Source organism: Argentina silus, assembly GCF_951799395.1.
Source record: "Argentina silus genome assembly, chromosome: 22".
Taxonomy (NCBI): domain Eukaryota; kingdom Metazoa; phylum Chordata; class Actinopteri; order Argentiniformes; family Argentinidae; genus Argentina; species Argentina silus.
In genome coordinates, this window is record NC_139676.1 from 7,401,392 (window position 1) to 7,414,993 (window position 13,602).

General features: G+C 46.6%; 1 protein-coding gene across 1 annotated transcript; it reads right to left on the reverse strand.

Annotated features, from left to right (window-relative positions):
- Positions 1-12,694, reverse strand: sec23b (SEC23 homolog B, coat complex II component). Its single transcript, XM_083693979.1, has 19 exons — positions 12,525-12,694; positions 10,940-11,165; positions 10,399-10,456; positions 10,150-10,236; positions 8,800-9,036; positions 7,964-8,049; positions 7,426-7,570; positions 6,231-6,389; positions 5,880-5,995; positions 5,368-5,491; positions 5,106-5,186; positions 4,782-4,871; positions 4,233-4,339; positions 3,726-3,879; positions 3,324-3,401; positions 2,912-3,073; positions 2,138-2,224; positions 1,685-1,906; positions 1-847 (listed from the first exon to the last, which is right to left on the reverse strand). The coding sequence occupies exons 2-19, from the start codon at positions 11,158-11,160 to the stop codon at positions 758-760; spliced, it is 2,304 nt and encodes a 767-aa protein (XP_083550105.1). The 5' UTR covers positions 11,161-11,165; positions 12,525-12,694; the 3' UTR covers positions 1-757.
- Positions 12,695-13,602: the final 908 nt, after the last annotated feature.

The window sequence follows — 13,602 nt, forward strand, 5'->3', positions numbered from 1 at the left end:
TAAAGTTGTCATGACACACTTTATATGCATAGCATTAATATGAATCATTCAGGACTAAATCAATAATCATTCCCTTTTATACAGTGTTAACGTTAGGACCAGACTGGAGTGAAAACAGGGACGGGTTTTGGAGTAGTACAAAACACCAGATGGCAAGAACTGATCAGGAAAAGTGTCAGTGGGCTAAAAGACCTCGGCCTATGTTAGACAAAATCAGAGGTTTGTGTTACACTAAAAATGTTCGTCATTGAAATTCCAGTCTTTCTGTATTCACAATTATTAACAATAGTACTACAATAATAATAATAATAAGCCTTTCATCAGAGCATGATTTCATTTGAGGGATTTTCTTGGAAAACAGGCAAACTAAAGACAGACACATTTCAAACATATAAAGCTTCTTTAAGCAGCATCATTGACCAAAATGCTACAGCAGCTACATACATATCTTAGGACAAAGAAACTAAGAAAATAAACAGGTGATAGGGAAAGCAAAACGGTGTCACGATATCTTCAAAAGGCTCTATTGTTTGTATTGACGATGTATGGCTTTCAGTGTGAGAGACGATCAATTCATGTTGATCGGTGGATCTACAGATCAATCATTGAAGGCTGTGCTCAGTGGAATGGGAATGTTGCTAGGTCCCTATATTAATACAGGAATGTCTCTTTCTTTCTTGTACTCTTCTTCTTTTTCCTTCTCTCTTCTCTTGCATCCTTCACTTTGGTCCCATGAAGGCTGCAGGTGTGCCGGTGTTCAGGCAGCGCTGGAAACTGCCAGCTTCTTCAAGTGGTCCATGAACACCTGTAGACTGACATCATCAGTGAGGATAGGGGCTCCGGTCTCCTAGAAATGGGGGGGGGAGAGGGAAAAGGCCATGAGTGTGGAAAAATAGCAAGAGAAATCCTACTGTAAATACTTCAAGTATACAGTCAGAAGTATGAGAATTCACTCACAGCCATAACATAGTGTCCGTTGATTAGATATGCCAAATTCCAAACTGAGAAATTAATCATACTGCTGAATCCTATCTAATCCTCTCAGATCTACACAAGTGCCTAGTGTCTAAGGGTTCGTCCAGTTTAGTTTAAATTAGGATCCCCATTAGCTGTTGCAATTGAAGCAGCTACTCTTCCTGGGGCCCACGATGGTTAAAGGGCTAAGGGTTAAGGGGCTATGGGGTTAAGGGGCTAAGGGTTAAGGGGCTATGGGATTAAGGGGCTAAGACTTGATATGGAATAACAGCCATAGCAGTACTGCAGTGTACCGGTACTGTTGTTAATGGAATGCACAATGCAACTGACATCTAAACGAAGCCAATGACAGCCATGGAGGGACAATCATGTGATCACCTATGAGATTTTTTTTGAGTATTGAGTATTTTTGTAGGGGACCTGTGTTTTTTACGGTGTGTGTGTTGTTGTGTGCCCACCCTGTCTGCAGACCAACAGGTTAATAAAGCTGGACTGGACTTGATATAGTAGTGTAGACCAGGGGAGGCTGGTGGAGGACGGGCACATTGTAATGCAAGGAACGTAATGAGGAATGGTATCAAACATGTGTGCTAACATTCCTCATTCCGTTCCATGCATTACAATGAGCTCGTCCTCCCGATTTCTACCTCCACCTGCGTGCCCTGATGGGTAGAGCCCCTGACTCTTGGTGTTAGAGTGCATCACTGACCTGTCCCCAGGCGTAGAGGTTGTTGTGGGTCTGGGAGGGGTTGACCTTGGACAGGAGGAAGCGGGCCTGTGAGCCGTTGTGCTCCGTGTCGATGTAGCGCGGGCTGGGGAATCGCGTCTGCAGGATCTCCTGGGCGTCGTCCAGGGGTGCCAGCAGCAGCTGCTTGAAGTTCTCGTACTCCGGCAGCTCCTGGTAGCCTGCCTTACGCCACTGAGCGATGGTCTGGCGGGGGGGACGACAAAGCATAGAGTCGGTGTGAATGGTTGTTCAAGAGCTGCTCATTTTGAAACTAGTGGCTGAAATTATGAAAAAACCCTGTAGCAAGAGCAAATTCCCACTAAAGAATACTATAACAATATCCTTAAAAGTGGCCATTTTGTTTTCAAGTAGGAATACCATAAGAATATCAATAACTAGTATTGAGCGAGATGTTTTTTCGTGCAGGCCTCTCACCTCTCCGTGGTAGATGACCAGCTGGAAGAAGGTGTCCATGAGCAGAATACGGTCCGGGAGGATGCTGCTACTGTCCAGAAGAACAGGCTGTAGAGAGACACACACACACACGTTCACATTTCATGACATCGATCAAACGTATTAGCTGCATCATGTAAAATTTGTCTAAAATGTCTCTCTATATAGAACAGGTTGAAGAGAGACAGCACACGACAGGTCACCTCACACAGCCAACACGGAGGACAGGAGGGTACAAGCATAGTTGGAATATTTTGTGTACAAGTGAGAGAGGAAGTTGGCATAGTTTTTGGAATTTTGGAAGGTACTGGGTGTTCCACAACCAAAGAGCACGTGCCCATTCCATATCGTCATAAGCTAACACGTGGTTCCATCTACAGTAGGATCACGTGTCTCAAATGACTTATTGTTCACTGACAGATTAAATCCTACTGGAAATGGGATGCAGAAAGCCGCTTAACATGTAATCAAAGTATTAATGAATGAATCCAGCAGTGCTCTCTATGGGGAATAAGAGTTTGATTTGAGATGTGGCCGTAGTGTAAGGTAGGGAGCAGTATGACCTCTGGTGGTTCGGGGAAGGATTAGGGATGGAGGATGGGTGTGTGGATGAGTGTGTGTGTGTGTACAGTATATGTGTGTGTATATGTTTGGTTTGTGTGTGTTGTGTGAGTGTGAATATGAGTGTGTGTATTTGTGTATATGTGTATTTGTGTGTTTTTGTATTTGTGTATATGTGTACATGTGTATCCTTACCTCTGGTGGTCCGTGGAAGGAGTATGCGTAGAGGATGGGCTGGATCATGATGAGGGACTGGGTCAGGTCCTGACGGACAAAATGGTGTCTGTAGTAGGACGACTCGTCTGGGCTGGCATTGAACACTTGGAGGAACGGCGACCTCCTCAGGTGGAACATGAACTGTGGAGGAAAAGGTTCCGTTTAGAAGGGATTCGATGACGAATAGATGCATGCTTTTAGGAGATGCTGTTGGTTCTAGTGTCATACAATTCTGTGCAGATTCATTATTGACATCAATATTGGTTGTTTTATGTGAACGTTAGAGTCGGGTGTATAAAAAGTTAGGATTCAGGACTCTTGAATCTATAAAGTTGGTGTCTTTATAAGGGCTGAAGTAGTTCTAGGGAGTGCCACTAGAGGGCGGTCTTACCTGTGGGTAGAGTGAGAGGGACTCTGACAACTTGAAGGAGGTAGGATCATCTTTGTTGAACTGACCGAACTTCTGACACTGTAACCGAGAAGACAAAACAAGCGTCAGAGTACTGTTGAACTCAGGTTTCATGACATAACTCATACAGGTCATACAGGTTTCAAAAGCACACAGAACCACTTGGCACGTCAAACGATTCTATTTTAGCATTTCCATTCCGACTACAAATTCCAAACAACTCCTACGTAAGTACGTTCTAAAAGAGTTAGAAAAGTCGTCAACGTATTCTATTTATACTATGAATTCCAAACAACTCCCACTCGGAAGGGTTAGGGTTGCGGTAAGGGCGTTGCGTAACGACGACGCGGAGGATTCTTCCGCCGGCCCGAAGCCGTCACTCACCAGCCGGATGAGCTGTCTGTCAAGCCAGCGCAGGACGTCCGGCCCCTCTTCCGACTCCGCCCTGAACACGCCCAGCCTGGCCATGAGCACGGCAGAGGCCTCCTGGTCGAAGGACGACTCGATGTGCTGGATCTGGGACTGGGCATCGGCCCAACTGGGTGGAGGGGGGGAGAAGGAAAGGGTTAATACACGAGAAAGAGAGAGAGAGAGAGAGGCGAGACTGACGCACATCTAGTCTTTAACGACCAGATCGGGCCAGTGTCAACATCCTCATTCGCGAGGCTAATATTGACACTGCTCAAAGACCGAGTGACGTGTTTGAACCACGCCAACTGTTTGCTATCTTCGCGGAAAAGCCAAGATCACAAGAGATCTACCAAGTTCCATTTCAACCTGCCCTATAGGGTCAGTGAATTAGGAGAAGGGGCAAAAGCAAAAGTATACACCATTCTCGCAAGCCCACTTCCAATGGACAGACCCCCCCCCCCCCCAGAGAGAGAGACTCACTTCCTGGCCACGGTGGTGACTCTGATCCGCTTCTGGGTGTTGGAGTGTTGGTACTGCGTGACGAACTGGACCGCTCCTCTGCCACCCTGAGGGATGGGTGCGTTGTGCTACACACACATCACAGAAAAGGAGTCAGGCTAATGTTTCACATTGACATTGCTACCAAGACTCTTGTTTGACTACTACAGAATAAGGCATCCTCCTATTCTGTCTCCATAACTTATGGTGCATTCATGACAAGTCGGAAACTGAACCTACGAGTTAAAATGAACACGTAGAGCTTCCTATTGGTTGATTCTGATACATATAATCGTTATACAAGTTTCCAAGTCTGACATCTCAAGGTTTCCTAGTTCTGACACTATTAGTTAGTCCCTAATCTGACAAGATCAGTTGTATAGCTTCTATCAGCCAAATCCTGTCAGGTCACTGATGACTTCAAAACAAAAGAAGGAGGGGCCTCATTTCCAATTCAAAGTTACTAATTAAACAGCACCCCGTACTTCAGAAATTGGTTTGTATAATCAAAAAAGTGGCATATTTATTTACCTGATTCACGACTTCAAAGAACATAGCCAGTGTTGTGGAGGGACTGAGGCTGCAAATCTTCCACTGAGTGGTACCTCCGACACCCATCTCCTATAGAACACACAACCAATGGCGTCAACACAAACACATTCATCCCAGTTCACTTAGGACACTCAGCAGTGAATACACTGATCATACTTCATTCCCAGATAAACAATTAAAATAGCATATTTTATATCAGTGGTTGTGGATTTTATTGTTCAAATGTGCGTGTGTGATTTCAGAGGTAAGAATAAACGTCTATCTGGATGTCAACGATTGCTGTGCTGTGATTGGTTGACTCACGTTCTCTGAGACGGAGGGTCCCTTGGCGTTGAGGGACACACACGGCCCGATGGTTCCCGACACCTTGAGCTCCCTCGATGTCTACATGGACGACAAACAAAGGTCACACAAACAAAGGTCACTTGAGAGTCAATGGCAAGTCAGAAGTGGGGGCAAAGAGTAACGTTCAAGATCCAAGCGTTGGTAACATCGTTTATACAGCAGTCTCGTTCAACAGCTTGTTGACAAGATAAACGTTGTGGATCAAGGTCGTCCCATCTACCTTGACTTCCAGTGTGCCTCCGAAGGCCATCCGGAACTCTCCGGCGTAGTCCTTGCTGAAGACCCTCTGGAAGGTCTGCTTGAACAGGGAGGTGTTGAAGGAGTCGCCCATGACGATGTGACCACTGAAGAGGAAGGAAGGAAGGAAGGAAGGGAGGAAGGAAGGAAGGAAGGAAGGAGAGGTTGTCTATGAGCTGGGCAATTCAAACAGCTGAGGAGGAGTTTGTAGGAGTTGTTAGATCTGAGATATTATAAATCAAAGTCAACATAAGCTACAGAGAGGGATTTGTATTAAGAGTAGTCAATCTATTGTCATGGACTGCGACTACACGTTGAGATATAAAACAAACCCTTTTCCTTATTTTATCTAACAATGGAATATGGAATTATGATAAACTATGGGTGGTATGTTATATCTATGGTACTGGTATGGTACTGACCCGGTGAGGTCAGGGTTAAGGTTAGGGGCTCAGAGGGATCATGTGACATCTATGGTACTGGTACGGTACTGACCCGGTGAGATTGGCGCAGCACTTCATCTCCAGCAGGCCCGTCTGGTCCAGGGCGCAGGCGTAGATGTCCATACTGTGGCCGTTCACAGCAGCCCGGTTCGACAAGGCCTCGTAGTACTGCACAACACAACCACAACCATATTCAATAACACACACACACACACACACACAATGCTAGGAAAGAACCATAGGACTTATGATTAGCATTCATGACTGTACCTCAACATAACAACAACAAGTTGGAAACGAATTTGACACATGAACGTCATGATATAATGTAGCGCAAACTACATTTTAAAAACCCTGAGCCCGTCCTCCGACTTCTGCCTCCACAGATCTAACTCCTACACACCTTGGTGGCTTTCTTCAGGTGGCGGGCGTTGTCTTTCTGGATGTCGTGCCAGGAGCGGATGGGGGTCTTCAGCTCATCTCCTACCACCATGCCGGGGCCCTGGGTGGGGGGTCCCCCCGTGAACAGCATCACACGGGCCCCTGTGTTGGGGTACGTACCCTGAGGGACACACACACGGACCATGGTTGCTACATTGTTGACAAAAGGTTATCCAATACAGTTATCTAATACACTTGCAACATGACGTTAACTTGAAATGGGTTGACAACACAGAATCACTTATTCTTATGCTATCTTATCGTTTGTATTTAATGCTATTCTTCTTTATTTTCCTTGAACGCAATTCTTATACTTCCTCATTCGCTACTACAGTACTTAATCACATTGTTACTGTGTGGCTTTAGACGAGTGGAGTGTTAAATGGTATGCAAATGTACCCGGGGGTCAAAGTAAACAATTACTCAACAACTTCCCCGACTGTTGTAGACAGGTCTCCCTCGCCTGATCAAATGTTATCATTGTTCTATCAGCTTTAGAGGACAGAAAAGAGCAGACCTAGCACATACGTAACAGAAGAGATTACCCAGAGAGAGGAGAGGAGGGGAGAGGAGAGGAGAGGAGAGGAGAGGAGAGGAGAGGAGAGGAGAGGGCAGCATAACATAACAGGCTAAAGGGTAGGTAGACGGGGTAAAAATGAAAGGAACTTTCATTTATTTTTTGGAGTGGTGCAGTCCCGCTCTCGTACTTGTTTAGTTTTTTTCTTCTTCATTGGACAGAGACAGTAGAGAAAGACAGGAAGTAAGGAGGAAAGGCTATGTCAGGAGGGCATGGGCCAGATTCAAACCCATGTCTCTCTGACATGGGCATGTGTGCACTGTAGGCTGTGGTGCTAGACCACTGGACCACCCCAGGCCACAATGACAGGAACTTCTAACCTTTGAACCGGCAAAGCACAACCGGTACTATCAGCAGACAAATATCTGAGGAGATAGGGTGTGTGTGTGTGTTTCAGAGAGGTTAGCTGAAACCTGTGACATGTAGAGGGAGGGGGTAAGGTTCAGTTTACAGACCAGCTGTGTGTGTGTGTGCAGTGTGTTTTTCTGTAGACTAAATCAGAAGGTGCACATGTATGCATGCATGCATGTATTCCTGTATGTTGTGTGTGTGTGTGTGTGTGTGTGTGTGTGTGTATTACCTCCAGGAGCCCCACAGCAATGGATAGTGCGATGCCTGTGGAGCGTAGGGGTCGTTTGCCTTGGGGGACAGGCCAGGGGTCTCTCTGAAGCTCGCCCAGAAGGTCAGTCAGGTTCATGTCCACCTTATGGACAGGCTGAAGAAACCTAGACACACGGAGGAGGGGGGGGGGGAAAGAGAGGAAGGAAAAAAGGGAAGGGTGGAAGGAAGGAAGGAAGGAAGAAGGAAAGAAGGGAAGGAAGGAAAACATGTTAGATTAGATTAACACTGTAGATTGACACTGAATGACTGTATAATTGAATAACTCTCTCAAGAAGGAAAATGCTTACGAAACACTGGTCTAGGATCGGCCTTCCATTCCCCCTATACCCCCTCAAGTCTAACATAAGCCATTGCTACTGACTCTGGAACAGAAGCAGTGCTCCTAAACACTAGTACGGTTCATGGTGTATACAGATGTCTATGGTTACTCAGTGTGTGTGGAGAGAGAGAGAGAGAGAGAGAGAGGGGGGGGGGGGGGGGGGGAACCAGTTCCTTACTTGCAGGAGGAGAAGCCTGGCTCCTGAGGGGCTTGAGGACGGCCCTGCTGTGCCGAGGCTGCTGGCTTCGTCAAGCCCAGCATCTCCTGAAAAGACGACACAAGACAGAGACACGTGAGTTCGCATGGACCCGTCACAAAAGGTATGGTATGAATATCATGGGATAGCCTAGGGGAGGTTCCATAACCCAACAATGTAGCCAAACAGCCTATTGAAATGAATCACACACAGAGGCAGCAGTGTCTTCCCCCTAGGCTCAAGCTCCAATGACTGTAACCAGAGCTCACGATTTGACCTGGAATCAATCCTTCCATTCTTCTTCTATGGTTCTAATCAAAGCCAGCTTCCTGTGACCTAGATCATGTGCATTATTCCTTCCATTATGTGTCTATTGGTGAAAGCAGATCTATTTGACCTGGATCGCAGTTTAAATACGTATTCTAGCTCCACGGTCAAAGCCGTACTGTCTGTTCTACCCTTTCTACTTTCATGATCAATGCCGAATCTGGGTGACCTATATCATGCCTAGTCTACCTATGACATTTTTTGTGTCAATGTGGAATTATAATAACAACATCATTCATAAACATTCATATAACTCTGTTATGTGGGACTCTGTCGCTCTGTGTGTGACCCAGACCACACACACTGTACTTCTTCTAACTCTATAACGGGGGTGGTTTACCAGACACAGATTACCCTAATCCTCGACTAAATCGCACTTTAAAATGGAGATCCACCACTGGAAATGTGTTTTAGTCTAGGACTAGGCTTAAGTCTGTGTCCAGGACTGCAGCCCTACAACCTCACACTACTACTACTTTAACTCTCCCCACCTGGATCTGTTTGGCCGAGAGCTCCTTGGTGCCCCTGAAGACGTAGCTCTTGGAGATGCCCTCGCAGCTGAGCTCGTGGACCTGCACCATGCGTCCGAAGGTGATGAGGCCCACCAGGGCGTTGGGGGGCAGCAGGGACAGGGACATCTGGAGGGACTCCCTCAGGGCCTGGAGGTCCTCCTCCTCCAGGCAGGTGTCCACCACATACAGGAAGACCAGCGGGGTGGGGGGGCCGCGCTGGAGGGAGGAGGGGGAGGGAGAGGAGGGGTGGAGGGGAGAGGGTCATTCTAGGTTAGGAACTTGTAGAGTGATACGCGATAGAGCCCTGCGCGGGACTGTTTTCTTCATCCCGCTCCTGCCCGCTCTCACTGAATTTCTGACCATTACCGCCCGCGACCGCAGGGTGCGTGTTACACTCCCGCCCGCTCCCGCAGTGTGTATGTCCACTCCCGCCCGTGTCCGCAAAACTCTGAGAATTTCTGCCCGCACAATAATAGAGATGCATTGATTTTGTGTCTTCTCCCGTCCCGCAGGAGAAAACACGTAATTTTATAGGCTATTAATAAAGAGATTCATGGGGTTGTCGCTAGCCTAGACTACATCCCGATCCCGCAGTGGTTTTTTTTAGCCGCCCGTTCCCGCCCGCAGCAAAGTTCAAACCGCCCGCTCCCGCGAGATTTGCGTTGGGTCCCGCGGGACCCGGCGGGACCCAATCCAGCCCTCTAATACGCGATACATCCAGGCGGCTGCTGGACTGTTTGTTTTTGTGTCACTTGATATCGCTTGTTTGTGAATTTGATGCCGTGTATGTATCACACAATACAGCGATGATAGCATCAGCAGTTTTTCAAAAGCAGACGCACTCCTACAACAACGAGGCCTGCGTGTGACCTAGTGCATTATACATACACACACACACACACACACATCCTCTGTCTGCTAATCATTATATGCTAACCATTAAAAACCTCATTTATATTTCATGAGGCAATTTGCTCAGTGCATAAAGTGCAACCGCAAAGTAAGTTGTCACGATAGCCAACAAGTAGCTTTGAATCAATTAAATCATTAGGTCCATGACCTTTTACTTTAAACCCTTAGGTTGGAACCCTAATGTCAATGATACGGGTGTGAACAGTACAGGGGAGGCTGGTGGAGGGAGAAATGGGAGGACGGGCTCATTGTAATGCATGGAACGGAATGAGGAATGGTATCAAACACACGTGCATGATAATGCGCCCGTCCTCTGATTTTTCTACCCTCCTCCAGCCACCCCTGAGTTATAGTACAGGCTGTGCAGACTGTCTCTGTGTACAAGTTCATAGGTCAGGGAGCGATGTATGTATTTACCTGCACTATGTACTCGATGGTGGAGAACTGTGGCATGAGTTCAGCGGGCTGGTTGACGTCAGATATCCCTGCATAGGACGGTGGAAACTGGGAAAGTGACAAGAAGGGTTAGCCTGATAAAGGAATGCAGATAGTCCACATACAGATATGTGCATTGCATAACATTTGAGATATCGGTGCGATAACGTATGTTATGTGAGATATGATTCAATAAGACATCATTTATGATATTGTGGGTCTACTACTTACTGGGTTTCTTTGGAAGCAGAAGTTGCAGGCCCAAATTTTGGCTCTGAAGTCGACTTGACTACAAGAGGAGAAGAAGAATGTGTCACAGCTCACAATGCTTGGATGGAGCAGAGTACATACTGTACCGTACAAGGTAGACAACAGGAGGTTACACCTGAGACTTTGTTCATTAGATGTGGTATTACCACACCCCAGACTGATGTTATTACAGAGCACTTAATGGAACATTCTTAGTGAGGGTTGGATACACAATTCATCACTGGATGCACAATTTCTTTACAAAACATTCCTACTCTTCCCATCCCTTTCTCTTCAAATGTTTGACTTTACTTTGCGTTTAAGTGTGTTAATGTTTTACAAACTTTCTTGTTTACATGACAGTATGCACACATCCAAAACTACTTATCCCAGGTCTCTCTCCTGTTCTCAAGTTTCTTTACATAGCCTTTGGACAAAACCCCAAGGCAGAACGTGAACATAACAGAACATCCTTCACTCACAACCACCACCACCACCACCCCAAATTCAAACAAACACTCACCAGAGGGGGTTGAGCACAGCCTTGCAGTTGGCCCGGGAGCAGAGGACAGGTTCGTACTGTACCGGGGGCAGGTCTGGTCTCTCCTTCAGGGGGGTGAACAGGCAGGACACAGGGACCACCAACCTGGTGGCCTCCAGCCTGCTTGAGGGCCACAGGTTCCAGCTGAAACGCACCCCGTCCCGGTCCTCATTCTGTTGGATGAACTCTTGGTATGTCGCCATGACAACTTCAATAGGAGACAGCAAGAGAGGAAAATAAATAAATACACCAAAGGAAGATGGAGTTAGTTGTACGTTTTAACGAGCACTAAACTCTCTGTTCCTCTTCAAGATCTGTTTTGACTCTAAGCCTGAAGTTAGCCTGCTACTTATTCCTGGATAGCTATTGTTTCCTCGCCATACGTAGGCAAAGAGGGCGTAGATGGATTAAGTACTGCATGACGATAATGTTGGTCATGAAAACCTGCTTAGCATGTTTTGATACGTGAACAGGTATGTGGCCTTGGGCTATTTTTAAACCCTGTAGCGCAAATATTAGTCACTCCCTCTGTTCAAACTACGCCAGGTGTGCATAAGGCATAATACACTCCTGTTCAATGGATAATCCCCATTTAAGAGAGGAATGTATTACATACAAGTATGCAGTGAATTTACTATATCACCATGTTATGAATCCATGACATCTTCTACCCCTCCTTTTGGTCCTTTACACACTATCAAGACAAGAACTGTCTGTTCCACACAAGTTCAGCTAACCCCAGATAGGAGGAAAACATGTACACACACACGTTATCTTTGTTCAGAGTCAGAGAAGAGAACATGCTTTGATGGTAGCTAGCAAACAACCCCCACATGTGATTGACAGCACCGTTACTCGAAATCGTATTGATTCATTGATTACACATCGGAGTGCTTACATAGACAGGACAGGCTAAAACTGGCTCTCTTGTGCTATTCACAGGACTCCCAACCTGTTTTCTTCTACTAAGACATTGAAAGTATGCCCACAGCCTCTGGCATCAATATCAAAGACAACGTCGGTGTCAATGCCACGGATCTAGCCTAACTGTCTCTCTCACTCTCACACACACACACACTCACACACACACACACACACACACACACACACTCACTCACACACACACTCACACACACACACACACACACACTCACACACTCACACACTCACACTTTTATGTAACACCTAACAAGGAAATTATTGAATGGCGAGCTAGATGTATTTTAGGTAAATAAGACAGGAAGGCAGTGCGGATATTTGTCTGATACCGGCCGAATTCGATCACAGCCAGTGTTAAAAAGTACATTCTAGCTTTTTCAAAACCATTAGCTAGATAGTACTCACCAAAGCCGATCAGCGACATTACATACAATGTTAGCTAACTAAATTACATGAAACATGTACACCGAGACCATCTTAACCACCCAGCCCGCCGTTAGAGCACCCCCCGGGAGTAACCTGACAGCGGAGTAGTTGAGTCGGCTGATATTTCCTGCAGGCCTAGGAGGAACCGCAGAACATAGAAATGGCCTACTAGCGCTGATGAGGGCGGAAGACCATAGCTTACCTTTAGGATGAATTCGGCCGTCGATCAAGACGAAGAAAAAATAAATAGACTAGACTAATTTCAATCAAATCACATCAGCATTTAGAGATAAATGCCGATGGGCAAGCAGAAGGAGAGACTGAAGACTCTGCGGGGCAACTCCCGTCGACCGGTTCCTGTACCTCTGAAGACTGTCGTGTTACTACATATTCTGCAGTTTGCTATTGGTCCACATTTTCATGACGTAGGAGGACACGCTCCAACCCACGCACAAGAGGACTCTGGGAGATAGAGTTTTTAGAGCGCGACAGTGACAGAATGAACTGCCTGTTCGTTTGTAGCCTACACAGGAGACAGCACAGTTACATTTGCATTTAATAACAAATAAAATGTAATAAACCCCCCCCCCCAAAAAATTTAAAAAAAAAAAAACTCGCGGTGTGAAAATAAATTGAGGTACGCTAGCCTGGTCCATCCCTTCACAGAACCACCATTATAATAAGCTGGTGTTGCACTATTATTCATCTATAGTAAAGATGACGAACCTGTGTCATGTGTGGCTTTTGATCTGTAGATGGCGCTGGGAACCAACGCATTCCAATCACTCCCCCACATCATTCGTAGGGAGACCCTTGGGTGGCGAGAAAGAGCGAGGGAGGGAGAGAGAGAGAGAGAGAGAGAGAGAGAGAGGGAGAGAGAGAGGGGAGAGAGAGGGAGAGACGCACGCACACACGCATGCAGAGACACGCTGCAGTCACGCTCCCTCTTTTTTTTCTGTGCACTTGCTGGCTAGCGAACGATGCTACGGCGTCTCGTCTTGGAAGCAGCACGAGAGGCGGGAGGTGAGAGCATCAACTGCCCGCTGCCCGCCGAAGCTCTCTCCACTTCAGACGGAAGGGACTAAATCGGTGCTCAGGTGCAAACTTTGCATGAACTAAACACAGTTTATGCCGGTATATATATGGAGATGTTAGATTGTTGCCTGTAGCCGTTTCTAGGCTATTTTCACTCAGCTTGTTGCATTTGGGGGGGGAGGGGGGGCGGGAGGGGGGGAAGTGTTCGGAGCGACAGAAAGGCCAACTGCGATTTCATTTACAAC

Bases quoted from the DNA above. Each gene is read 5' to 3' on its own strand.
- sec23b (XM_083693979.1), bottom strand. From the start codon at position 11,160: ATGGCGACATACCAAGAGTTCATCCAACAGAATGAGGACCGGGACGGG. The intron at 10,237-10,398 runs GTAAGTAGTAGA...TCACTTTCCCAG, and splicing joins TCTGCTTCCAAAGAAACCCA to TTTCCACCGTCCTATGCAGG. The intron at 7,571-7,963 runs GTAAGGAACTGG...CCGTGTGTCTAG, and splicing joins CCAGGCTTCTCCTCCTGCAA to GTTTCTTCAGCCTGTCCATA.